Consider the following 26239-nt stretch of genomic DNA (forward strand, 5'->3'; position numbering starts at 1 on the left):
AGTGCTCCATACACCAACAATTTGCCATTAAAGACTTGGGAGTCTTGAAATACTTTCTTGGCATTGAGATGGCCACTTCTTCCAAGGGGTTATTCTTAAATCAAAGAAAGTATGTAGTTGATCTTCTTGATGAAGCACACATGCTTGAGTGTAAACCTGCTCACACTCCCCTTGTTAGCAAACTTCAGTTGGATGCTAAAGGTGAGCCTCTCTCCAATCCTGGTTTTTATCAGCGAATGGTTGGAAAAATTATTTACCTCACGATTACTCAACCTGACATTGCTTACTCAGTGAGCCTTGTCAGCCAGTTTATGCACTCTCCTACATCGGTTCATTAGGAGATTGTCAAGAGAATACTTAGATATCTCAAAGGTTCGGTCGGTAGAGGCATACTCATGAAGAAAAATGGGTCCACTCACATCATGGCCTACATTGATGCTAATTGGGTTGGTAATGCCCTTGATCGAAAATCCACCACAGGTTTTTGTACTTTTGTTGGAGGTAATCTGATCACTTGGAAGAGTAAGAAACAAACCGTGGTTGCAAGATCCAGTGCTGAAGCTGAATATAGGGCCATGGCAGCAGCAGCTTGTGAACTTATATGGTTGAAGAGTCTTCTATTTGATCTTGGCTTCACCAGCAAGGAACCAATGTCGTTGTTTTATGACAACCAGGCCGCAATGCATATTGCTTCTAATCTGGTATTTCATGAAAGGACGAAGCACATTGAAGTTGATTGTCATTACATTCGTACACAAGTTCAATCCAATGTCATCAACACTGTATACACTAGAAGCCATGATCAACTTGCTGATCTCTTCACGAAAGCTCTAGACTCTACCCAATTTCAACGGTTGTTGTGCAAGCTTGGATCAATTAACCCTCTTGATCCATCTTGAAGGGGAGTATTGGAAGTGATGTACTGGACATGATGGAAGTGAGTGATGTACTTGACGTGATGGAAGTGAGTGATGTACTTGACGTGATGGAAGTGATGTACTACCACTTTTCCTTTGTTCCTCACTTTTCCTTTGTTCCTTAATTCGCTCCTTAATTCATGGTCTTATGTCTCACTTGAAACTTGTAATTATACATTTGCTACACATTAGCTAGCTTATTCTTTTTGGTTCTTTATATGGCCTATTATTAGGCTTTGTCTTTTTAGCCTTTAAGTCACTCTCAAGCTCTCTATAAGAGCTTCTCCCTTGTACTTGGTTTCTTATGATGAATTATACAAATAGTTGAAACTAAAAAGTTCAATACATCACTCACTTCCATCACGTCAAGTACATCACTCACTTCTATCACGTCCAGTACATCACTTCCAATATCTTAGAACTATCGCGCATTGAATTAAAACTCTAAATTAAAGTCTCCTGGCCATGATAACATTTTATTTTTCACATCAAATTACACAAGATACGCAACATGCATAAAAACATCAGGCCATACCCTACAACCACGTACAGCCTCAATCAGTTCACTCTTCGTCGTCACTGGAAGACTTGTAGTCGGTTTCCCCACAGGACTTGTCTCGTTTCTCCGTCTTCGGACCTTTGCAGACGTACTTAGTGTTGCCAAACCCAAAGATACCTACCTTGTCGGATTTGTTACCCGTAATAGTATTCCCAACAATCCTGAAGGCGTTGCAGCTTTTGCCTTTCTTTGTCTTGCTACCACTCTGCTTTTTAGTACTCTTGGGCAGCTCGGCAGTTCTGGTGCAACATTTGGCGCTTGTCGAGGAGGACGTCGGGCTTTTGCTGTAATGGTAGTTGATGCTCAATTTAGCATCCTCAGAAGGTTGCTTGTGATGATGATGACTACTTGTTGGCTTCAGAATTAGGCAGCCGGCACCAGTGGCCATATTTTTACCTTTGTTCATCATCTTGGGTAACTTCATAGTCGTTTATATTATGTAGGAAAAAGCAATCCAAAGTGTGAATTGGAAAAAAGCAATCCAAAGTGTCAATTGGCAAAAAGCATTCCAAAGTGCAAATTGGAAAAAGCAATCCAAAGTGAGAATTTTCGGAATTTTTCTTTCTGTTTTTCTTGTGTGTGGTTCCTGGAAGGCTTCTAAGTCTAGGTCTTTCAGAGGCTTCTGAGTCTAGGTCTTTCAGTAATATATCATGTGAGTCTAGGCTAATCAGTTTGCAATAGAGATTAGCCCAACTCATTTATAAGTTCATGCAAAGTTTCATCTCCCATCAACATGATCCATTCTCAACAGTCAACACTCTCTATTAACGAAGTGCACGGGACCAGATGCACATGGGCAAGGAGGAGGGAAGTTTCTAATCATCCACGGAAGAAGTTAAAACTAGGGTTTGGCACAGTGACTTGAGGCCCTTGTCACACATGCAACTAATGAATTTGTGGGAAAATTTGCTCTGACGTACGTTATGAAATAGTTGAGGTTTTACTATTCTTTTAGCATTTTAGTAAAAAATGTCATTGGTAATTTAGAGCGTCCAGATCTAAATACTAAAACGACAAAGCAAAATGTGTGATTAAAAAACACAGGAGAAATGAAAAATATATAGAAATTAAGGTTGGAGAGTACGTAGAAAAAGAGTACGTACCTTCGGGCCAGGCATCCATTGTTGGTACACAACAGTATATCATGGTACGTAAATCCTTTATATATTATTACCTAATTGTAGTGTGAAAGCGTTCGAAGATTACAAAAGACAGAAAATTCAAGCTATCACAAATAATAGATGTAATGATTTAGTATATACTGGTTTAGGTTTGCACAAGTCTAATTTGGAGACTACGAAGAAATTCTAATAACAAATACAAAAGAGTGTTAAGTTCTCATAAATTCAAATCTACTGACACTCAGGCGTGCCAAAAACAAAATTCAAATTCTTCCTCACAAACAAATACAAAAAAGGCTGTTTTCACACATTTTTTTTAAACTTCTCACACTCCCATCTAGACTTATGACTATTAGATAGACTAATTCGATTCAAAAAGAAAACAACATCATAATTAGAAAGAATTGTCTAAGAGACTAAAAATTGTGCGTGATTATTATTTCTCATACAAAAAGAAATCAAAAGATAGCTTGCAAGGAGGTTAATATATACTAACAAACAAAATGGACCACAGAGGAACCAAACCAAAAGTGCAGCTTCTATGCAAAAAACCAAAGATGACAAACAAAAGTGCAGCTTCTATATACCATAATTTCAGTTGGAGGCTTCCAAAAGTATAGCTGGTTGGGTTGCTTATTTAATTTGCCCTTACTTAAACATCATAATTAACTTGTTACTCCTCTTATAAACATGCCGAAAGTGGTGGATCATAAAAAAAACACATGATTAACTTGGCCCCCTAAAGATAGCTAGCCTGCTAGCTCAGTCATTGTCTACATCCCTGTCCAACAATTTGAGTTGAAGTTTCACCTTAAAATTAATTGGTAAGGTCTGTTAATTTCTTGTGATTTTTAGAATGGTTTGTAGTTACTATGCTAGTTCGCTAAAAAAAAGAGTAAATTATTTTAACGGTACATTTTTTATTGTCATAATCATAGTACGAGATTGTTACACCAAAGTGTGAATTGGAAAAAGCAATCCAAAGTGTGAACTGGAGAAAGCAACCCAAAGTGTGAATTTTCGGACTTTTATTTCTGTTTTTCTTGTGTGTGTGTGGTTCCTGGAAGTCTTCTAAGTCTAGGTCTTTCGGTAAATATAAGTTAGGCTATTTATTATAAAATCAATTGGTAAAATGCAAATACGAAGATTTTTTTTTAAGACCTAAAACACAATGAAAGGTTTTTTTATTAAGGCTAGAGGCTAGAGCATGAAAAAGGAGATAAGAGTGTTAATATCATGTAAACAAAGCTAATAAAGTATACCGAAAGGGAGCATGACTTTCTTCTTCCTTTCCTTCCTCTAGTTCTTAAAAAATTAAATGATAACATTTTTTTGTTTTTTGCTTTTTGCTTTTAATTTTTACTTTTTATGCTTGAAATATGAGAAGGTATACGAAGAAATTGATGGATGATGCATGACGGGAGAGAGGGAAAGAATTAAGGAACAAATGAAAAATCCTATAAATGTAAAACCAACTTCATATACATGAGCCGTTAGCTCCCCGGGACGAGAGTGGGGGATGGCCCTGCGCATAGACAACATTAGTACTGACTCTATGAAGTCTGAATCGAATCTTCATGTTAGCTTTCGCAATTTATTCGTGCATAAGATAAAAAGGGGCTAGAAGCGCTCGCTTCTAGGATTGATCTCCCCATTCGACATGAGACAAAAAAGAAGTCATACAAAGAAAGGTTATTTCATGGAATGTATAACGGGCCGGCACCCTGTGAATTCCTCCAACCCAATGAATGAAGGGGAAGGAGGAGGGAGTGGGGCAGGCAATGATGAGGGAGGCCGGCTTTCTAATAACTTTTTTTTTTTTGGCCTTTTTGAATGCTTTAATACCGAGTTGAAAATCATAGTGCATAAAATATATGAACAAATGGATTACGCAATGCTCCTTTATTAACTGAAGACAAAGAAACACACCAAAATTGCCAAAAAAAACCACATTATCTGAAGAGATTACATCTTGTTAAACTTACATGATGTGTTTCAAAACACCTAATTTATAGAGAACTAACATTAATCATATTAGGTAAGAACCCAAATCGTTATCGACTTATCCTACAAGAAAACCCTAAAACACAATTACTAAAATCCCCTTACCAAATAATAAACCAAAAACTAACTTATTAACTTTTCCAGCAGTTTTCGTCTTCATTCATTATTCTTTATTTCTTCCCTTCCCTCACACCATACTTGTTCACCCATTATTTAATAGGTAACTCATATATGAAGCACCAAAAGCAAAAAATAAAAATAAAAAATGATTATCAAACGACACCATAATTTTTTATTTTTTATATTTAACTTGCATTCCCCTATGTATCGCCATTCTATCATTGTCACAAAAGGTTAAAAAAAAAAGCAAAAAACGAAATGATTCAAAAAGGATATTGACACTGACTTTGGCTTTTTAAAAAGAGAGATATCCAAGTTATATTCCTCAATGACATTGACTACGAACTTTTATTCAGATAAGCATCTTGTTTCTTTTAAGGTAACCATCAATGAAACTCAGGCTTTTGAACTGGTTTTTTCCAATTTGTAAGGATACATCATTTTTCCTTGCAGGAGTTTGACCGGATTCCTTGTAGGAATTGATTTGCAATGGTGTGTAAAGACTATACGTTTCTTCGTTAGGATAGGATGGAATTTATGATTTTTTTTTCACTACGGTCTAGTGATATTTCTCTTCACTTGCAAGTGAAAGGTTTTAGGTTCGAATCTCATGAATAACGAATTCAACACCAAATTAGGTTGCCCATTTTGTGATTTAGCCGAACTTCCCTCTCACCTTAGTGTAAAATATATTGTTGTACTTAAAAAAACAAACATCTGCTTTGTGTAGAGTCATGCTCTTTTAAAGACTTCATTTATGTTATGTTATCAGATTGTTTCATTTTATTATAAAAGATTACAAATACACCTTTAATTACGAATATAAATAAGATTTTGTTATGACATAAATTCTAGCACGTGTAATTATGAAAATCATTAATAGATTGTATTTAGGATAATCAAAGATCATGTCCCTTTATAATTGTATTACTTGCAAGGCAAGTAAACCTATCATGTTGACTATAAATAAATGCATAAAACATCAAGAATAAGACATATAATTCCTCAAGCCTTCTTCTCTCTCTGCCAAATCCTCTCTCCATTCGGTAAAACAGGTCACAACACGTTATCAGCACACTCTTGTTGCTGCGCTAAGGAACTGAAGGTTTTTTTTCTTGCTACAAGCCTGTTCACAAGATTCATCATCGCAATCCAGGTTCTTCTAAAACAAGGTCTAGATTGTCGATATTTTTTTTAGCTTGATTGCATGCAACATTCACCATCAAGCATAAATTCTAATTTTCAATTTTCTAATTAATATTATACTTAAATTATTGTTCGCAATTATATTATATTACCATTGATATAATTGTGATGAATCGCATTTGTGTGAATAAGAAAAGAAAACAATAAAAAAAAAAAAACTCTAAATAGCGTCCGAGCCGCAGTCTGAAGCCGTGCTGAACCGAGCCGCGCGAGTCACAGTTTGTAGTTGTTCGATCCCCACCAGCCATCCATGTGCCAAGCCATGTCCAAACCATGCCTTTTCTACTAACGACATGTCGTTTACGATTTGTCTTCTTCCCCAGATCAAGGCTGACGCCTCTCTGGCTTGGCAAATCTCGAGCAGCAGTAGGCTGTGGTACCTCCGACGGCTACGTCGTCGATTCCGGAACACCACACACCTCCTATATATGTGGACATCATTCCTGAGGTGATACTCAACTCTGCCGACCCACGAGTGAGTTTCCATTCAAATTTATAACCGTTTCATGAGATTCTGGTTGAATCTCATTGGAATTTTGGACCCTTACCGCAAAACCCGCCCTGTATGATGAATCTCATTGGAATTCTGTGAGTCATGACACTACGAACCGCTACCTTCAGCAGTGTCATATCTAAGTTCAACTTTAAGCTTTGTTTTACTTAACTTATTGTATTGGACATGATATCTCATTCACTGTTGATCTTTTGAGAAGATACAACATTGTGCTTACACGCAACCATTGAATTGGCATTAATGACGTATTTTCGCTACCCTAAAGGTTCTACAGATTTAAGCTTATCCATACGCATCACGAGCGGATCCAACCCCCTAATCCTCTGAATGATGCATGTCTTGTTTGTTATGTTGACGAATGTTACTTATCAAACTTGCACAAGGCACATTTCCAAATAGTTATATCTTTACCATTAGGGATATTGCGTTCCTCGAAATAGACCTTAGTTGCAAAATCTTCAAATAGTTCCAAAGCTCATCACACCTCACTACGCCACACATAGGAAATATGGTTCAGGGCTCTTCTTAGCATATTCGAAGTACTTGCTGTTTCTCATCCATCATTGTGTTTCACTGACTATGTATGAAGACAATGTTGCATGTATTGACTAGACCAAGACATGATACATCAAAAAAGTCAACATCAAGCATATTACACTCTTTTCACATCAGCAATGCATCAAAAAATTGAAGTTCAGAGCATGATAAGTTCAGGATTCGTTTTTTTTTTTTTTTTTTTTGTGGGTGACTGACCAAAGTCTAAAATACAAAATAAAAAAAGGCTTTGGCAATCAAGTCGATCGTTGGATTGTGGTTTAGGGACTTAGGTGGGCTCAAAATTGAAAATACTTTCACACCCAAAATAGCCCAATATATTTCTACAAGACTGCCCATATTTGCATGTTGCACAGAAAGAATATGTGGGCTGAGTGTGGAAGAATCTTGGCATTTTCATTTTTGTTCTATTGAAGAAAGAGATTGAGGATTCGAGATTAGAGAGAAGGAAACATATAGCCGTGACATGTAAGTTTGTTTCTTCTTGCAGCCTTTACTTTTGTTTCAATATCGTTGTTGAATCTGACTGTTTGATTTGCTTGAACTTGTTCATCTTTGATTGTTGAATTTCTTTTGCACAGAGAAATATATTAATGTCCTTACCCCAATTGGAACAAATTAAACGTAAGATTAGTCGCAGAGTTTAATTTTCAAATAACATGTTTTTGGACACTGGACTAAAATACCAACGAAATATATTCATTTATCTTCTAATTAAATACATTTGAATATGAAACAGCAACATCACAGAAAAAATTAATTTGATTTCCTCTTGATCCTGAAATAATTAATAAAAATGGAGGATACAAATCAAAGCAAAGAGAGTCTGGAGATTTAGCTGAGGACAAGACTTTTGCCAAGAATGATGTCATCTGTTGAGAAATCAGCTGCTTTCCTGAATGTTCCTCTCCCAAAGTCTAGGTTGTACGAGTCCGCAAGACCTTCCACCAGGTCATATTCGGGTTTCCATCCGAGCACGCTCTTTGCTTTGTCGATCGATGCAAAGAAATGCTGCATCAAATGAAAAGAAACACAATTGAAGTTGGTTAATCAGGTTCCGGCCTCATGAAAGTAAGAGCATAAGTTTTCTTTAGCTTCTCGTTGAATTCTTAAAACGTCTCTAAGACCATATTTACCTGGTCACGGAATGGAAAGGCCTTCTTCTTGCCAAAATCGAACTCTTTGGGGTTGTAATGAATGATCTCAGGCTCAGGAAAACCAGCAGCCTAACAAAAAGTGAAAACATATGATAAACTCTAGTTTGAGAAGATTATGAATATTTGTCTATCTAGGAACTTATCAGCAAGCAATTACCTTTGCGCATGCTTTTGCTAGTCCGTCAAAGGTTACATATTTGTCTCCCGAGATGTTGAATACTTGTTTGCTGGCCTTTTCGTTACCAAGAACCTTAATGAAGGCAGTCGCTAAGTCCTGCAAAACGAATTCACATAAAAAAATTGCCCTTATATGCTGCAATATAGAAATCTAAATAAGTACATTATGACTGACACTTCACTAACCTTGACATGACCAAGCTGTGTAATTTGTATCCCTGAGTTCGGAACTGGGATTGGGCGGCCAGCTTTCAACCGGTGGAAGAACCACTCTTCAACAGGGTTATAGTTCAATGGTCCATAGATGTAGACTGGCCTTATTGAAGTCCAGTTAACACCCTTTGATTCGAGCAAGCTCTCTGTCTCGAGCTTTCCCTTGTGCCTGCTCTTTGGATCAACTGCATCGATCTACCACCAGGATTCGTCAAGTTTAGAATTATGGAAAGACAAGTAGAATGAAATAGAAAGGATAAAAAAGGTAATTAGAGGAAAAACAAGTTAGGAGTTTTTTTTTGGTAATAAACAAGTTAGGAGTTAAGCTCGAATTTCCACAATGCCATGACAAGAGTGATTTGAATCACAGTACAAGAGTAGGACCAAAAGAATGAAAAGTAAGCCATTTGTAACATCAAACATACCTCAAAGTGAGGTAGCTGATCAGATTTGAGATAGACACCGGCTGAAGAGCAGTATATGTACCTGAGAATTCAGCGGAATTCTTAGACCTTCCAAAAATTTCCACTATATAATGTGGAAAATTGGAAATAAGTGCAATTTTAATTCATTTTTGCATCAAACATTAGGTCTACCATGTTAGTGTTCGATTAAGTCTTAGAATGTTTTCAAACGAACTATAAGCATCGGCTCGCACCATACAAGTTGATCATTCCAGGTCATGATTGATTCTTTGCTTCCATTTTTACTCACAATCACATCTCTACTACGGTATTACCATTGGTCTTCTGTACACCTGAATAACGTCAGCTGCTTTTCCTCATTCACAACATATTTAACGAAAACCAGGTTTATTATCGTCTGGGATAATAAAATGGCAAGCTGCAGTCAAAGGTACTTGATTTTATAACAGAAAGACGAATTTTAAAATCTGCCATATTCTAAAGTATTTAGATCAGATGTCTTATGATAGTATTGTTTTGTTTACTTCTACTTCGAACACTCCTAATCTCAAACCATATCCAGGAGAAAATGACCTGATAGGCTGATAAAGGAGAAATAATTTCAGTTGCTTTACTAAGAAGATAAGCAAATTCATCAGTAGGCTGTTCTTACTGTTCTAACTTCGGTAGTCCCTCAATTATCGGCACAACTTCTTCTGCCTCTCGTCCTGAAAATTTCCAAGTACGGATTATGAAGCAGAACTGTAAGCTATAGTAAACAGGAACTTTATTCTAGTGCGGCAAATTCAAATTGCAGAGGCTAAATGTAAAGACTATGCGCACCATTTATATCGTAAACAACGTCATAGCCTTCAGCTGAAAGACTGGATTTCACAAAGTCATAGTCCCTTCTGTCTCCTTTCAAGTGCAAAATCTAGCAAAACACGATCACTAGAAAATGAAAATCTGAGAAAGCATTAGAAGTAAATAATGGACTTTCAAAGCCTTAACGACACTATCATATACCTTTGAAGCGAAATCTGTGTAATCCGCATCGGATTCTCCTGGCAACTGCTGAGTAATGGGTGCTTTTCCTCTGGTAAACAGAGTCACCTGCCAAAGTAAACTCAATGTCATAACTTATCAATGTATCAAAAGAAAAAAGTGTAACTGTCGCATTGCAACGTGACACTACTAATTCACACGTTCTTACTAAATCCACGGTGCGACAGTTACACAACTTATACTGACGAAAGCAAAATCATAGTAGGGGAATGATGAAAAAGTCGAGAACTTGGAAATTTAGAAAGAGAAGGAGGATACCTGATGACCCTCTTTAACAAGGAGTCTTGACAAGAAGACGCCGATGAATCGGGTTCCTCCCATTATAAGAATCTTCTTTGCACTCGATGCTGAAACTTGCAATGCCCCTCCTCTTGGCTGCGATGCCCTTCTTTTACACTGCAACAATTAACACATGACAACTTCTAAGTTGAAAACAACGAAATGCAAGTAAAAACATAAACTTTCCGGCAAATGGGTCGAATTGATTCAACAAAAAGGAAACTTAGATTCTACCCATCAAAGAAAAGCATCATAAGAATGCATATTTGAGAGAGAAAGAGAGGACCTGGAGTTGGGAGTGGAGGAGTTTGGTGCCATTGAAGTCAGAGAGAGAGGAAGGAGGGAGGAGAGAGAAAGATGGGTTTCTCTGCTGCGGTTGCACAGCCACCAACCTTGCCATTTCTCTCTTCTATTCTACAACTCTATATCCAATCTTCTTCTTCTTCCTCTCTCTCTCTCTCTCTGAGTGTTGGGTTTTCTGAAATTCTCGAAATATTTCATGCCGTCGTCGTCTTCTTCCACTTTCTCTTGGCGTTCGCTGAGTCGAACGTTCGGTCACAGGATAAGAGGGTATGACCCACCACCACTCCTTTTCGTTTTGCCCATATCCACACTCCAGTCACTCCTCGGCCTCCCATTCCACCACGCTCAACCTCCCCAACACGACGCCGTAAAGGTCAAAACTTTCGCGCCTTAAGGCGCCAAATGCCCATTTGTGAGTTGGGTTTGGGCTTTTGAGTTGGGTCAAGTTTTGGGTTTTGGGCTTTTTTGTGCTCTGCAAAAACTCCAAAATCTGAACGCTGAGAAGATGAAGAATACGAAGAAGAAAAGCTTCGAACTTTCGATTTTGCTTTTGTGTATTTGAAATTTATTTACACAGAGAGAGAGATGTTGCAGTGCATATTTCTGCTATCGGATTCTGGGTAAGTCACCAAATCATTGAAATTTTTTTCCCATTTGATCTGAAAATTTAATTGACGAATTTTAGGGTAAAAGCAAATTTCAATTTTTTGTTGCTAAATTATGGGATTTTTCAGTGAGGTGATGCTGGAGAAACAGCTTACTGGGCAGCGTGTGGACCGTTCGATATGCACATGGTTCTGGGAGCATACAATTTCTCAAGGTGATTCTCCCAAGGTAGCTACTAAAAGTTTTTATGTTTTTTTGCCAAATTGTATATTTTTAGGCATGAGCGTAGTCACGTTGGCTAGAGAAGACCGGACGTGCTCTCTATGCACCCCGAGTTTGAATCTTCCTCCTGTAGTTTAGATTAGTTTAAAGTAGAATATCACCCGAATAAAAAGAATTTGTATCTGTTACCTTCATCTGGTTTTCATGAATCTTTCAAATTGGGCTTATTATCTTGTATGTTGTTGTTCCTTTTCAGTTTTTAGTTGTGTATGTATATAACTTATGGTTCCCTCCCTTTTCACTTTATTTATGCATACATTTAAGTTGATATGTAGTTGGTTGTGTGCTTGTCAATCCATTTCTTACACCCTATGTGTGATTTTGTTATTAGCTGCAACCGGTAATTGCTTCACCAACGCACTATCTTTTCCAAGTTCTTCGCGAGGGGATAACATTTTTAGCTTGTACCCAAGTTGAAATGCCGCCCTTGATGGGCATCGAGGTGAATATCATTGCTGAATGTGTGTTAGATTTTATGATTTGATTTTTGTATGCGTTGAACAAGATTGAACTTTAACCGTTTGACTTGTAGTTTCTGTGCAGGGTAGCTGATGTCCTGACGGATTATCTTGGCAGCTTGAATGAAGACTTGATTAAAGATAACTTTGTCATTGTATATGAGGTATTGTCTTGATTATACTTTTGCTGCTTATTGTGATTTGATAAGCGAATGTTTTGCTAAATTATCGTTTCTTCTAGAATCTGTTGTGAGGATTATCGTTTGCCTTTGTATCTGTGATTGTTTTGTAAACCACTTGTAACGTAGAACTAAAATCTCAACAACAACATGGACAAGTTCAAATTTTACCTCCGTGACTGTAATTGATTAGTGACTAGGACCTGGCTGCTAATTAGTCATCATCTAGTGTTTTCCATTTTTGCTTCGATTGAACTTTCTAAAATCTTTAGTGCTGTTTGCAGCTTCTGGATGAGATGATTGACAATGGCTTCCCTCTCACTACAGAACCGAATATTCTGAGAGAGATGATTGCTCCACCAAATATGGTAGACAAGGTGTTGAGTGTAGTCACTGGCAACAGTTCCAACATGATCGACACACTTCCAGGTGCAACGTCATCTTGCATTCCATGGAGAACAACAGACCCGAAATATGCAAACAATGAAGTTTATGTTGATCTTGTTGAAGAAATGGATGCAATTATAAACAGGTCTATCTTTTATTCTTTTCTTCAAGATTAAAAGTTCTGAGTCGTAGAATTTGATTCAAATCTCAATTCACGTTATACAAGTCAATTGGTGTTTACCTTTAACCGCTCTAAAATTTATAAGACGTTATCAGTTATGGATGGTGATGATTACTCTACTAAATTTGCAGATTTTGTAGTTATAATTGGATGAATTGTATCTTAATGTTTTGTGCTTAAAGATTTCTGCTTGCTGCTCAGGGATGGGGTCCTGGTGAAATGTGAGATATATGGTGAAGTTCAAGTAAACTCCCAACTCTCTGGTGTCCCTGATTTGACTATTTCATTTGCAAACCCTGCTATTCTTGATGATGTAAGATTTCATCCATGTGTTCGATTTCGCCCATGGGAAGCCAATCAAGTTCTGTCGTTTGTGCCCCCTGACGGACAGTTTAAGTTGATGAGTTACAGGTCAGTGGTGTAAAAGGGACACTAAGTTCTTAAATTGAGGGAAATTCAAAGCTTAAATTGAGGGAAATTCAAAGCTTACTTATGTGCAGTATTTTGGTATCTCCGTCCTTGTTTTATTTTCTAAAAACTGTATGCTTCTTTTATGCAGGGTTAGAAAGTTGAAGAGCTCTCCAATCTATGTAAAGCCCCAGCTAACCTCAGATGCCGGGACATGTCGTGTTAGTGTGTTGGTTGGAATACGAAATGATCCTGGAAAGACGATTGATTCAATAACTGTACAATTTCAACTTCCTCCCTGCGTTTTATCAGCTCATCTGAATTCGAATTATGGAACCGTGAACATTCTTGCTAACAAGGTACGAACATAGGATTTCCGTATCACTTGTACCCTTGGCAATGATGACTAGCCTTGAATTTCCATAATCAATTGTGATACGTACGTAGATGAAATGGTAGTTCATGTATTTTTTTTTTTTCCCAATTATTCTTCACTGTTCTGGTTGCAATTTCTGCAGTTTTTAAAGGATGAGAATGTGTAGTTCTCCTGGTCGGATTTTGGGTTTAATATAGCGAACTCTTCGTGTTTTTTGTAGACATGTTCATGGACGATAGGGAAGATTCCTAAGGACAAAGCCCCTGCAATGTCTGGGACATTAGTGCTTGAAACAGGATTAGAGCGCCTTCATGTTTTTCCGACATTTCAAGTGGGTTTTAGGATCATGGGTGTTGCTCTCTCTGGCTTGCAAATAGATAAACTGGATTTGAAGAATCTACCAAAACCACCTTATAAGGGTTTTCGAGCTCTCACTCGAGGAGGGGAATTTGAAGTCAGGTCATAATGCACCGATATGAATCCCTATTTGTGAAAATTGCTCCGAATGTGATTAGTCGTGTGCTGCAGTTTGTAATTTGTAAATTTGTTTTTGTAACATAGCATCTCGGTCTTGAGAGTGCCTTCGATTTAGCTGAAATGAATTTGTAACGGTTTTTCTGTTACTGAAGAAATGAAAATTAGAGTGTTTTACAGAACTAGACTCCAATTGGCATTTGAAGCAAAGGAATAAGAACCTTGGATGCAAAATTTTGTACAATCTTACGGTACCTAAACAGCAATCGTGTTCACTCTGAAGGACTCCATAACCCGGCGAAGATCACTTTCTTCTTCCACGAACACATTTTCCGGTGTCTGTAATCTCAACTCGTATAACTGGTTGTTTTCGACTCCTAGAACCGAAAGGTACCGCCTGTCCCATTCCAAACGAACTAATCGATCCTTCGGCATAACAGCCAGCTCGTTGTTGTTTGCGTATGATTTTATGTTCACCTAGAAAACCCATGTCAAAACACACTTTCTTAATGGTAATAAAGCTTCTAAAGATGCATGGAACTGACCTCAATTTGATAATAAAGCTTCCCATCATCAGCAACTCTTGAAGAAGTGGAAAGGATTTTCGATTCACGCCTCACGCCAAGTCTGGTAGACATGAACTCCGTCAGGTACTGCTTAAGCACTTTCTTTCCAGCTAGTTGAGGCGGACCAAGATCTTTGATGCTCTTGTAGTTGGAAGATGATGGGGATGAAAACTCGACGGAGATATTTTCATCGAGAATGTAAGGGTCTCTGAAGAATATGTCTGCTCCGGCGCCTTTCACTTGGATCCAGTTCTTAGGGTACTTGAACGAATATCCATCAAAAGTATCTATGTATTCTCTTAACCCTACAAGAGACTGCTGAGCAAATGCAGCACTCCGAAAACTGTCTCCGGCGAAGATGTAAGCTGACAAGATTAAGGCCATTGCATTCCTCCTAGGAACTGCAAAATCTTTAGTCTGATTATATATTAAAAAGGGACACTTTGGATGCGGTCCCTAACTATCAATATTCTTTGATTGAAACCTTGTTAGTTTTTAGTTTTTGATTGAGGTCCCTGATATTAATGTAATAATGTAAGTTACTATATTTTTTTAATTAAAAATTAAAAATTGAAATTTGTAATTGTTTATATTAATGAGATTTTAAATAAAACCCATAATTATGGGATTAAAAATAATAAAATATAAATTATTCTCTCTATTATATTGTGTGTGTGTGTGTGTATATATACATATATGTATGGGTACATTAACCAAAATTAACAAAAAAAGTTATTGTACCAAAACATGGATACATTCTCAAATCAACGAAAAAGAATGTACCCATATAAGTTTAAACATGGATTAAAAAATTTGAAAGGATTTTATATTAAAAAAGGGTACATTTTACATATAACAAATTGATATATTTGAGAATGGGTACATTTAAGATTAAAAAAATTGAAAAATTATATGAATAGGTACATTTAAGATTAAAAAATTGAGAATCTTTTTATACATAAAAAAAAAAAAACTAATAGGTACAAACTTAATTTAATTTAATTTTTTATTATTTTGGAAATGTTTGAATTGAAATTAATTAGAAGTTTAATAGAGGTGTGAGTATTAAACCCTAAATTAATTACTAATTTTTATATTAAAAAAATTATATAATAAACATGTAAATTCATTATCACATTAATGCTAGGGACTTGAATCAAAATTTGAGAACTAATAAGGTGTTAGTCAATGAACAGTAAAAACTAGGGACTGGATACTAATTTTTTCTATTAAAAATATGTAGTAAGAACACAACGATTGTGGAAGTTTTTGGAAATTTCATGTCAAATTTACAAATGTGTGACTCCTAGCATACCTTTGAAGAAATCTCAACAGAATCCCTGTCTGATTCGCCTCGAAAGTGCTCGGAAATCGGTGTCTTCGGTCTGCCATCCATTTTACAAATTTCCTTTGCATTTGATGCTGCAACATGTAATGTTCCTTTTGGCTGTGAAACCTTACTCCTGTACTGTAATTGATTGATGATGTACTGATGTTAAAAACAAAGCCACATCACGTAGTGTCCAAGCTCAGAGAAGGAAACGATCAAAGCTAGTATACTGTTTTACGAGACGATATTCTAAACTTCTCTGATTTACATAAACGGGGACTCAAGTTCGGGTGCAAGGGGGAAGGCAAAGTATCCTAGCCAACTAGCCTAACTTACGACTGCAAGTGAAGGAGTTCCATGAAATTCACCATCTACATATGGTATATCATCATCAATCTTAACATTATGGAAATGACATATTAGTTCTACTTTGATGTTTTTTTCGACAAAGCGATATTCTAAACTACTCTAATTTACAGGGAGGGGAACTTTAACTCGGGTGCAACGAGGCGGAACACTCCTCCCGCCAACTGGCCTTATCTACATCTGCAATTCTACTCTATGCTCTAGGAAAATCAACAGAAGCTAGTAGAGGTACAATGAAAGTCAGTTCCATTGAGGTTCCCAACATTGTGAAACTTGGAACAAAAAGTAGAACAAAAATTGCAGAAAGCAGAACCTGGAGTTGAGGAGTGTGGAGTCTGGTGCCATTGAAGTGAGAGAGAGAAGAGGGGAGAGGAGAGAGAGAAGGGTGTCTCTGCTGCTGTACCACCACCAACCTTGCCATGTTTCCCTATCCACTATCTTCCTCCTGCTTTCTTTTTCTTGGTTTTTGTTGGTTATATCCACAGCCTATCCTATCCATCAATCAAAGTAAAGGGCACATATGAATTTGAGGCCCTATAACCAAGACGGGCCAACAAAGGATGGACCATATCTCCAAGTCCATTTGACCCTTTGGTAAGGGAAATTATACCCACCTCCATTTATTTTCAGACCGTTAATTCTCTTTTGTTTTATTTAATTTGAAAGTTAAAAGTATACATGAGTGTGTGAATATCATTTCTGTTTGGTAAACATTCATCGAAATACACCATTAAGGCTTTCCTTTCTTTGGTCGATTTTCAGCTATTTGAAACTCGAGTTTGAATAAAACTTGTGCATACCGGGTTTGAAATGTCAATCATTTTCAACATATATGGCCGAAAAAAAACTAGGCATGATAGTAGTGGTGTATAGGATTTGGGGTTGGACAAAAGCAAATTGGCATATGAAAACATTGAAAATTAGTGGATAACAATCATTGGACACATCACAACTACCACGTGGTAGTCTAGTGGTTGAGGACGAATTCCAGGTCCGTATCCTACACGACACATCTTGAGTTCGTTTCATTAGTGCTAGTGAATCACACTGTGGTAGTTAGGAGAACGTTGAAATGTCTCGATGAGTCTTTCCAACTCCAAATAAATAGACTGCCGTGACGAAACTACTTGCTAATTCTTTTTTTTTAAAACAAAAAAACAAAAAGATTATTGTACACATCACCAACACTTATCCCTTCTTTATGTCCGAAGTCTCTATACACTTGCAAAAATGTTATGACTCGAGAGCAGTACATCCACAAATCGAATCTTAAAATAAGAGTCGGATAAATTAGAACAAAAATCTTAACTAAGACTTCCCCCAAAGCTATAGAATCCATTCAAATAGCCACCTACATCACCAACTTAATTAAAGTTGCCGTGTAACATGGAGAAGCCCGCGATTCTTTGACACTGTTGGAGAAAGTATCAACATCCACAATTTCTTTGTATTCTATTTTTACATTGCTACGCTTTCTATTTTTACGAACTTATTTACCACTGTTTTGAAACGATTAAAAGCACTTTTTGAGCTAAAAATATTTACGATTTCTTTTTGGAAAATGAGTTTAAAATGCTTCTTATGAAAATAATCTCAAACGAGCCGTTAATAAATTGTTTACTATTTTGAAATTAATTATGAAAATATCTTTTAGGGAGCTTAAGTAATTACAGACCCGTTTAAGAATAAATCTCCCAATTTTCTTTGCCGGGCGAGCCCTTTTTTCCGTAGTGTCCAAGGCGCCACCGTTCATGCATAAAAAGCTATCTTCCCTGTGTACTTTCCTGAACCAACCTGCAATCCAGAAACACCATTTTCTTCTGCTCCAACCTCTCTCTTTCCTCCGCCGATGAACGCCTTCTCTCTCTGTAAGTTGGAAGAAACTCCCGACCCCGTAATCTGCATCTCAATCTTCAAAGGATCAGGTTAGCTGTATATCTGTATGTGCATATAGATATAGCTCCAATATTATGTTTTGTATCGTTTGAAGATTTGATTTTGCTGAGCATTCATCCGGCTTAAAATCTTTGATATGAATTCCCTGAGTCTTCTTTGTCACGCAACAATGAAACCCACCTGTAGAATCCTCAATAGACGTCGAAACTCGGCCTTTTTTGGGTTTCCACGGCCTGCAAAATGGCTCCATGGTTTGACAAAGACTGGAAATTCGTCCTGTTTTTGTGTCAATTTTGAGCAGAACAGCCAATATCACGCCAACCCTTTTCGTATTTCGAGCTCTGGAGGCGTTTTCGATGATGCCCGGAAAGCCTCTCAGGTTCCCAGTTGGAGTTTTGGCCGATCTGGGGTTATAACTAGGTCTTATAGTGCTGGCATTGGCACAACTAGTAGAGGTGTTTCTGTGATTGCTAGTTTGGCATCCAGGTTTCGGAACCTTTCAACATCGATTGAGACCCGTGTGAATGAAAACAACTTCGAGAGGATATATGTTCAGGGTGGTATAAATGTGAAGCCTTTGGTGGAGAGGATTTATAAGGATGAGAACATTGTGGGAGAGGAAGAATCGAGGATAGAAGTTAGTGATGAAAAGAAATCGGAAAGTTTGAATGAAGCTACGGTTGTGAGTCCGGAGAGAGAGTATTCGGATATTGAGAAGGAGGCATGGAGGCTATTGAGGGATTCGGTTGTGACGTATTGTGGGAATCCCGTGGGGACTGTGGCTGCAAATGAACCTGGTGACAAGCAACTGCTGAATTATGATCAGGTCTTTATCCGTGATTTTGTTCCATCGGCACTTGCTTTCTTGCTTAAGGGAGAAGGGGAGATTGTGAGGAACTTCCTTCTTCATACATTGCAATTGCAGGTAATGGTGTGCACCACTTATCTTGGTTCCCTTCTTTTCGAGCATTAATTGTTCCGCCTTTTCGTTTTTGAATACATGATATCATGAATGGAAAGTTTGAAACCTCAAATTTTCTATAGTTTATCAATTAACAAGTTTTCAAATAATCAAAATTTCCTTTCTAGGCCATTTAAACATTGCTGATTTTGGAGTTCCAGAATTGGCATGATTCCTTTTTCTTTCTTCCAAAACAAACATTCCGTTGGTTTTGGCAAAGCTTGACTAAATTTTCATGTTGACCGCGTTTTTGTGTAATGTACCTTGAACTAATGTAGGCTTCTGGAACTCCTGATTATATGTTTCTTCTATTGTAGAGTTGGGAGAAAACTGTTGATTGCTACAGCCCAGGACAGGGATTGATGCCTGCAAGTTTTAAAGTTAGAACTGTACCTCTCGATGGAAATAAGATTGAAGAAGTTTTAGATCCAGATTTTGGTGAATCAGCTATTGGACGTGTTGCACCCGTAGATTCTGGTAAGTAGATTATAACACAGTCTGCTGTTGTTGTCATCCAGTTGTTATTGGAGGCTGATAGGCATTTCGTAACTTTTCTTAAAAGCAACTTTTCTTTTTAAATGATCTTCCTAAGTTATGGCATCTAATGGATAATGGTTTGTTGGTTGTGTAACTTCTCTGTCAGGATTATGGTGGATTATTCTATTGAGGGCTTACGGAAAGATAACCGGTGACTATGGATTACAGGAGAGGGTGGATGTTCAAACAGGCTTGAAAATGATTCTGAACTTGTGCTTAACTGATGGTTTTGATATGTTTCCATCTCTTTTAGTCACCGATGGCTCCTGCATGATAGACCGCCGGATGGGTATCCATGGCCATCCCCTTGAGATCCAAGTGAGTTACAAGGCTACTTTGAATAAGGATGCATTCATCACTTTATTTTCTTTCTGTAATCTACGAAGAGGCTACTTTCTTTGTTTTATTACCGTAAGTGTATCCTTCTTGAACATGAATTCTGAAAATTGTTGAAACTAGACTTTTTAAGAATATTCGGCTGTGTCCTGATCGTGCCCTTTTGTATGATACACACCAGTTTTTATATGGTCGTATTTATTCTTGTTATATCCTTGTATTATGAATTTTAACGCTTCATATCAAAGTTTGTTTATGTTACCTCATGTTTGGCTAATGATGTCATTATGCTGAATATGATTTTTCAGACCTTATTTTACTCAGCTCTTCGATGCTCCCGTGAGATGCTTGGTGTAAATGATGGATCCAAGAATTTGGTAAGGGCGATCAACAACAGACTCAGCGCTTTGTCATTCCACATCAGAGAATATTACTGGGTGGATATGAAAAAAATCAATGAGATATATCGGTATAAGACAGAAGAGTACTCTACGGAGGCCACCAACAAGTTCAATATCTACCCTGACCAAATTCCTCTATGGTTAATGGACTGGATTCCAGAAGAAGGCGGGTATTTTATTGGCAATCTACAACCAGCCCACATGGACTTCAGGTTTTTCACTCTTGGAAATCTTTGGTCCATTGTTTCTTCATTGGGTACTCCGAAGCAAAATGATGCTGTATTGAATTTTATTGAAGCCAAATGGGATGATCTTGTGGGGCATATGCCACTTAAGATATCATACCCTGCCTTGGAGTTTGACGAATGGCGTATAATCACCGGCAGCGACCCAAAGAATACGTGAGCTAGCCGCCCGTTTATATTTGCTAGTTGTCGTGTTCTAGCAACTTTCTTGTTCATGATCAGTTGCTCACTGAAGTATGTTTGTCTTGACTCCTACAGCCCTTGGTCATATCATAATGGTGGATCCTGGCCGACGCTTCTGTGGCAGGTGAGCGTTGCTTCAGTAACACTAAATATTTTGTGTATGCTCAAGAAATTATGACATTTTATGGAATTATTTGTCATGATACTACCATCGGCCTCCTTTGTTATTAGGCCGGAAGCTGTTGCAGTTTATGTTGAGTGTTTTGATCTTGGTTTTCCGTCTCAATTGCTTTTTCTATCCTATTTCAGTTCACATTGGCATGCATCAAGATGGGCAGAATCGAACTAGCTCAGAAAGCAGCTGCATTGGCTGAGAAGAGGCTTCGATCTGACCGCTGGCCGGAGTACTATGATACAAGAACAGGGAAGTTTATTGGAAAGCAATCGCGGCTTTACCAAACATGGACCATTGCCGGGTTCCTTGCAACTAAAATGCTGCTGGAGAATCCAGAGAAGGCGGCCTTGCTATTCTGGGACGAGGATTACGAGCTTCTTGAGATCTGTGTTTGTGCTCTTAGCAAGAGTGGCCGGAAAAAATGCTCCAGAGGTGCCGCTAAGTCTCAGATTCTTGTATAACAAGTCCTATTCTTTCAAGGGCAACAAGTTTGGCCTTCGTACTGTACAGTAACACGTTTAGGATAGGGTACGGAAAAGTTGGATAGCGAAGAGTACTCCGATTCAAAATGTATCATGGTTGTTTTTTTTTTCCTGCATTATTTGTTTCGTCGACCGATTAATCAGTTAAAATGATCGGAACACATTTACAGTAAGAAATATGAACTCAATAACAATTTCCACATGTGTACTTGTATTACAGTTACACGATCGTATATCTTAAGAAGACCTTTTGTTGCTGATTATTGATATTTCTACCTGCATTTTTTTTCATTTTAAGACCGAACCGCAACTGCACTTTTTTTATACAATTTTTGACACGTTTTTTATGGGGCGCATTTTAAAATCGAACTACGACTGCACTTTTTTTGTAATATGTTTTAACAATCTGAACGTCTATCTTTTAATTTTTTCATCAAAAATTATGTCTATACAAAATCATCAAATCTGAAACCGTATTCGTCAATTTTTTCCACTACAAATGAAAGTCTTAATGGTTTTAGATTTGTCTAATTTTTTGCAAGAATGATCTATGAATGATACTCTAAAAGATAGACGATTCGGATCGTTAAAATACATTCGGATCTAAAATGGTATCCTTTGATAATCTAATTATCATTCTTTCATGGCACTATCTAATTAGGGTAAATAAGCAATGGATGAAGAGTGAACTAATTAAGATTACCACTAGCCCTAAGAAGATATATACAACAATTTTGTCCAGAACAGTAACAAGTCTAACCCCACAGAAGCTACTTCCCCCAGTCTAAACAAGCAGAGCTTACGAATCAGGGTCAGGGTGAGCGTGGTGCATCTCCTGTCGTCTCATATAGTCCTTAATGGTCAAGGTCGAAGCATGCCTCCTCCCGTCATCCAGCACTCGACGCCCGACTGTTGCTTCGATCCTTTGTCTTCTCTCCATATACGCGATCGCAGCACCCTGAGGTCCACCGTACTTCTGAAGTGGAGCCAACGAGATTGGCAGCTCGAAGTTGTGCAGCATATATGATTCTGTCCCTTTGTCCACAGGAGCACTTGTATCAACCAACTTCCCTGCACCGGCTGCTGCTTCCAATGCTGCCTCTGTTGCTTGCATTCCAAGCTCTCCTGTTACATTTGCCTTTTCCCCGTTGCTGCCTGTACCGGTAGTTCCATCTGTTGCCTCAGCAGCTTCATCGCCTCCTCCAGGCCTTGCATCATAATAATTTCTTGAGCGAGTCCATCTTCTCGAGAATGGATCATAACCAGCCTCCCCCGCTTTCAGATTCATATTTCTTGGTTTCAACCCCGAAGCATTTATAAAATTCTCGAACCTGTTCTTCCTGTTCATTTCAGCTAACCTAATAGCCTTGCTATCTTTCCCCTGAGTTTGCCTGGATGCTTCTAATTCCTGGAGCCTTGTCTTGATCCTCTCAACTTCCTCCTCGTTGCCTTTACTTTCTGCAACATCCAACTGCCTCCTCAATCGCTCCTTCTCAACTGCAACATTAACTGGCCTTGCTGAGGCCTTTTTCTCCTGCAACATTTGCTTCACAGTGGCTGCCGAGTAAACAAATGTATTCGATTTCTGAAGGGTCTCCTTCTTTTCTACCACCTCCTGTTTGCTTGGCATTTGGCCAGCACGCTTGACTTCCTTAAGCCACTGTTCAAACTCCTTCTCTTGCGGAGGAGAATCTGAGACATTAGCCATTGGCCATTTGGAAGCAGAACTTTCACTGCCCCAAACACAATTCAAGTATTTATGTGTGACTTTACCCTCTAGCTTGTACTCCCGGCCAGGATTTGTGGCAACCACGTTCTGAACCATGCAAAGCCTGTAGACAGGACCTTCTGATGATATGCCAAATCCAACCCTAACAAAGCAGCCCACGATTAACTCCTCAAAAAATGGTTCCATAACCCATTTTGCAAGTTTTGACCTTGGTATGGTAATATCCTTTATGTCCTGAAATGTCGGTAGCTCTGAACTTTCCTCATCGCTGTCAAGGAATTCATCATCCGCATTCAATGCTTCCTCTTCAGTAGGTAACCCGTCCACAGTCTCAATTTGAATGGAGCGATGCTTGGTTGGTGAAATATCCTGGCTACCCGCACCTCCTTTTGACGCGTCCCTTAACTTATGGCGATCCTTTGAGTCTTGTTGCTTCATACGTTTTGCTCGCAATTTATTCAATGCATCATCCATGGCCGCTGACTTGTCAGCAGCCCGAGCTGATGAGCGTACACCGCAAGAAAATGGAAGAGGGTCCTCTTTCCTTGATTGGGTAGATTTTTCATTGCCTCTCCTTGATCTCAATTTCTCCATTAAGTCCTTACCGCCTTTCTTCTCTGCTCGATTTGTCAAAATCATCTCTCTTTCAAGTTCACTCATTGCTGCAAGCCGTTTCCTGTCGGCATCATTCTTGTATAGATCAGGGCCAAAATCAGATTCATCACTATTTTCACCCTCATGATCAGAACCATCATAGCTAGAATCACGTTCTTCGTCACTGCCCCTTTCTGTAGGTTCAAACCTCTTCTTCAGAGGTACTTGAGAGGGCTTCCTGCTTCCATGATCATCATCTGAGTCTTCACCTCTGGAGTCACTTCCATCATCAGAATATGAACATCCACGTTGCTTTCTAGAAGATGGAAGCCGGTCCCGCTTTTTCCCAGCCAAACTAGTTCTTCCTGCGGCCTCAAGGAGGTCACTTTCCAATTCCAAGTCTGACATCTCCGTTGTTTAAGTCTCTCCTAAATTGGTTGTAATGTACAGAGCAACTAGTTCAGCCACAAGAAAAACGATTAGCATATACTTGGAGATATTTCACACATATAACATAAGAACATGAAATTAAACTGCCCAAATAATAATCGTATTCAAGTTACAATTAATGATGCTAATCTATGCCCGTATAGGAAAACTATCTTATCACAGTACTAGAGTGTCACACAGAATCTTTCTCGAAGTATATGATAGCAATGCAAGTGAAGTTGAAACCACACTGAACAAAGATATTCAGTAAGATGATCGTGCGTATAAATATTATGAATCCTTGATTTTTTTTATTTAACAAACGATGTTAACAATGCTGTTAAACAAACACAAAAAATTTAATAAATCTTAGCAATTCCATAACTTGCACTTCAAGGATAGATCTCACCAGTTTAAGCATTGATTGAAGACTCATACACACACTGTATACACGTGCACACGCACCATAAGAAAGAGAGATAGAAAGCAGGTTGCAACCGTTATCTGACTACGTGGTTAATAAGAACAAAAATCTTTATGAGACTAACCTAAACTTTCTCAGAAAAAAAGAACAAAACGCAGATATCGAATACATTCTACATGCTCGTTTCTCTCATAAATTATTAACAAAATCGTCCCACGAACCCTACCACATTCAACCAATAAGGAAAGTGACTAACAAGACAAACAGATACTAGTTTATACTTCCAGATCATTTCACTTTCCACATAATTTACTCTCTTCAGGAATTCCAAAACCGATCGCCGAATTAAAGCCAAGGTTTCCAAACGTGCTAATCAAATTGCCACCTAAGTTTCTAGCACAAACAGTTTTCACAGTTTGCCTACGAATATTACAGAGACAACATCAACAAAAACAGCAGTAATAATCGCACTGATATAACAACAGATTACAAAAGCAAAAACGATAATCTTTTCTAGGACAAGAAATTAGGGAAATTATAAAATGTAGCGAACTTTGGGACTTGATCAACACTTTTAGCCAACTTTATTTCGATTTTTAGAATTTTAACCACTTGAAGTGCTTGCTATATATTCCAAATCTTAAGAAAAAAGAAGTTAATGGCTCGTTTGAAAGTGCTTTTAAAACGAAAACGCTTTGGTGAAAATGTTTTTTAAACCAATCATCTCAGTGGATCTTGCATAAGCATTTTCCACAAAATTCTTCCAAAAAAAACACTTAAATGTTTTTGAAACTAAAAATCAATTTCACGAAAAGCGCTTTCAGTCATCTTAAAAGTCTTTAACTTGTTTTGGAAAAAATCTTAATTTTCCAAATTTCTCAAGAAATTGATATCACATAATTTATTCACCAAACCACAACAATAAAAAGAGAATTGCATGCTTGGGTTAAAAATCCACAACCTTTGATTCTAGCAAAGCACAAGGGTTGAGAAACAGAAACCAAACAACAACCTTAATATCTCCGAAGAGAAAATCAAAACCCCACAAAAACCCATGTTTTGGTTTGCTGATAAAATTGTGGGGAAGGAAAAAGATATTACCTTTATGATCAGAGGGGGTTGAGAGAGAAAATTCCTGAAAAACCAAACAAATTTTGGTTCAGCAACAGTAAATGGGGAGGACTAAGTAGGGCACATCACGGCTGTTTCATGTTTGGCAGCCGAGAAAGTGCGGGAAAGTGCGAGAAAGTGATGGCTTTGTGTACCTGTTCTGTGTGTGCACTCTCCTCATGGCGACACGTACGAAGTTGCACCACTTTACGATTGTTGGCGTATATATATAGGAACAGGAGGAGGTCCGGTTCATATCTAACTTGGAGTTGGAATAGTGGAAATTTGTCAAATTTTGAAAAGGCCAAAAAACAGTGTAACTTGCAACATAAATTAATGATAAATAATAAATTAGTGGCTGTTTGGATCTCCTAAAGTAGTAATTAATTAACTTTCACAAACAAAAATTTAGAATGTTGGGCCTCCTAGCAAATAGTATTTAATGGGCATGTGCTTTGGAACCCATTATCTAATTGGACTCAAGTAAAATGAGTATTTTTACTCATCATCATAAATAGTGTGTATTTATT

The 26239-nt window shown here is 37.9% G+C and overlaps 5 protein-coding genes across 8 annotated transcripts; 2 read left to right on the forward strand and 3 right to left on the reverse strand.

Moving 5' to 3' along the window:
* Nucleotides 1–7674: 7674 nt before the first annotated feature.
* LOC126594114 (chloroplast stem-loop binding protein of 41 kDa b, chloroplastic) lies at nt 7675–10831 on the reverse strand. The gene is made up of 10 exons (XM_050260330.1): nt 10578–10831; nt 10271–10408; nt 9974–10060; nt 9791–9881; nt 9621–9675; nt 8969–9029; nt 8517–8738; nt 8311–8427; nt 8133–8222; nt 7675–8007 (listed from the first exon to the last, which is right to left on the reverse strand). The coding sequence occupies exons 1-10, from the start codon at nt 10689–10691 to the stop codon at nt 7831–7833; spliced, it is 1152 nt and encodes a 383-aa protein (XP_050116287.1). The 5' UTR covers nt 10692–10831; the 3' UTR covers nt 7675–7830.
* A 153-nt stretch (nt 10832–10984) lies between these two features.
* Nucleotides 10985–14127, forward strand: LOC126594113 (AP-3 complex subunit mu-like). 2 transcript variants are annotated; one of them, XM_050260328.1, is made up of 8 exons: nt 10985–11214; nt 11329–11428; nt 11814–11924; nt 12015–12104; nt 12404–12651; nt 12889–13098; nt 13247–13454; nt 13692–14127. In XM_050260328.1, the coding sequence occupies exons 1-8, from the start codon at nt 11180–11182 to the stop codon at nt 13935–13937; spliced, it is 1248 nt and encodes a 415-aa protein (XP_050116285.1). In that variant the 5' UTR covers nt 10985–11179; the 3' UTR covers nt 13938–14127. The 2 variants fall into 2 exon arrangements, with proteins under 2 accessions (XP_050116285.1, XP_050116286.1); XM_050260329.1 differs by lacking the exon at nt 10985–11214 and having other exon boundaries at nt 11329–11414.
* On the reverse strand, nt 14070–16698 carry LOC126594119 (psbP domain-containing protein 1, chloroplastic-like). Of its 2 annotated transcripts, none has more exons than XM_050260336.1 (4): nt 16521–16698; nt 15827–16000; nt 14491–14928; nt 14070–14422 (listed from the first exon to the last, which is right to left on the reverse strand). In XM_050260336.1, exons 1-4 carry the CDS (start codon nt 16626–16628, stop codon nt 14201–14203), a joined length of 942 nt encoding a protein of 313 aa, XP_050116293.1. In that variant the 5' UTR covers nt 16629–16698; the 3' UTR covers nt 14070–14200. The 2 variants fall into 2 exon arrangements, with proteins under 2 accessions (XP_050116293.1, XP_050116294.1); XM_050260337.1 differs by having other exon boundaries at nt 15827–15979; nt 16521–16696.
* A 1190-nt stretch (nt 16699–17888) lies between these two features.
* On the forward strand, nt 17889–21686 carry LOC126594108 (alkaline/neutral invertase A, mitochondrial-like). Its single transcript, XM_050260320.1, has 6 exons — nt 17889–19028; nt 19382–19541; nt 19708–19919; nt 20246–20739; nt 20842–20890; nt 21076–21686. The coding sequence occupies exons 1-6, from the start codon at nt 18240–18242 to the stop codon at nt 21400–21402; spliced, it is 2031 nt and encodes a 676-aa protein (XP_050116277.1). The 5' UTR covers nt 17889–18239; the 3' UTR covers nt 21403–21686.
* A 281-nt stretch (nt 21687–21967) lies between these two features.
* LOC126594110 (protein RTF1 homolog) lies at nt 21968–25981 on the reverse strand. Of its 2 annotated transcripts, XM_050260323.1 has the most exons (3): nt 25865–25981; nt 25701–25734; nt 21968–24201 (listed from the first exon to the last, which is right to left on the reverse strand). In XM_050260323.1, exon 3 carries the CDS (start codon nt 24152–24154, stop codon nt 22223–22225), a length of 1932 nt encoding a protein of 643 aa, XP_050116280.1. In that variant the 5' UTR covers nt 24155–24201; nt 25701–25734; nt 25865–25981; the 3' UTR covers nt 21968–22222. The 2 variants fall into 2 exon arrangements, with proteins under 2 accessions (XP_050116280.1, XP_050116279.1); XM_050260322.1 differs by lacking the exon at nt 25865–25981 and having other exon boundaries at nt 25701–25857.
* Between the last annotated feature and the right edge of the window lie 258 nt (nt 25982–26239).

Source organism: Malus sylvestris, chromosome 12, assembly GCF_916048215.2.
Source record: "Malus sylvestris chromosome 12, drMalSylv7.2, whole genome shotgun sequence".
NCBI classification, from domain to species: domain Eukaryota; kingdom Viridiplantae; phylum Streptophyta; class Magnoliopsida; order Rosales; family Rosaceae; genus Malus; species Malus sylvestris.

Bases quoted from the DNA above. Each gene is read 5' to 3' on its own strand.
- LOC126594114 (XM_050260330.1), bottom strand. From the start codon at position 10,691: ATGGCAAGGTTGGTGGCTGTGCAACCGCAGCAGAGAAACCCATCTTTC. The intron at 10,061-10,270 runs GTATCCTCCTTC...TTACTTTGGCAG, and splicing joins TTGTTAAAGAGGGTCATCAG to GTGACTCTGTTTACCAGAGG. The intron at 8,428-8,516 runs GTTAGTGAAGTG...TTCGTTTTGCAG, and splicing joins CACAGCTTGGTCATGTCAAG to GACTTAGCGACTGCCTTCAT.
- LOC126594113 (XM_050260328.1), top strand. From the start codon at position 11,180: ATGTTGCAGTGCATATTTCTGCTATCGGATTCTGG. The intron at 11,429-11,813 runs GTAGCTACTAAA...TTTTGTTATTAG, and splicing joins CTCAAGGTGATTCTCCCAAG to CTGCAACCGGTAATTGCTTC. The intron at 13,455-13,691 runs GTACGAACATAG...TGTTTTTTGTAG, and splicing joins TGAACATTCTTGCTAACAAG to ACATGTTCATGGACGATAGG.
- LOC126594119 (XM_050260336.1), bottom strand. From the start codon at position 16,628: ATGGCAAGGTTGGTGGTGGTACAGCAGCAGAGACACCCTTCTCTCTCT. The intron at 16,001-16,520 runs GTTCTGCTTTCT...TTTTAACATCAG, and splicing joins TCCACACTCCTCAACTCCAG to TACATCATCAATCAATTACA. The intron at 14,423-14,490 runs GTCAGTTCCATG...TGGGTTTTCTAG, and splicing joins AGCTTTATTATCAAATTGAG to GTGAACATAAAATCATACGC.
- LOC126594108 (XM_050260320.1), top strand. From the start codon at position 18,240: ATGAATTCCCTGAGTCTTCTTTGTCACGCAACAATGAAACCCACCTGT. The intron at 20,740-20,841 runs GTGAGCTAGCCG...TGACTCCTACAG, and splicing joins GGCAGCGACCCAAAGAATAC to CCCTTGGTCATATCATAATG. The intron at 20,891-21,075 runs GTGAGCGTTGCT...ATCCTATTTCAG, and splicing joins GGCCGACGCTTCTGTGGCAG to TTCACATTGGCATGCATCAA.
- LOC126594110 (XM_050260323.1), bottom strand. From the start codon at position 24,154: ATGTCAGACTTGGAATTGGAAAGTGACCTCCTTGAGGCCGCAGGAAGA.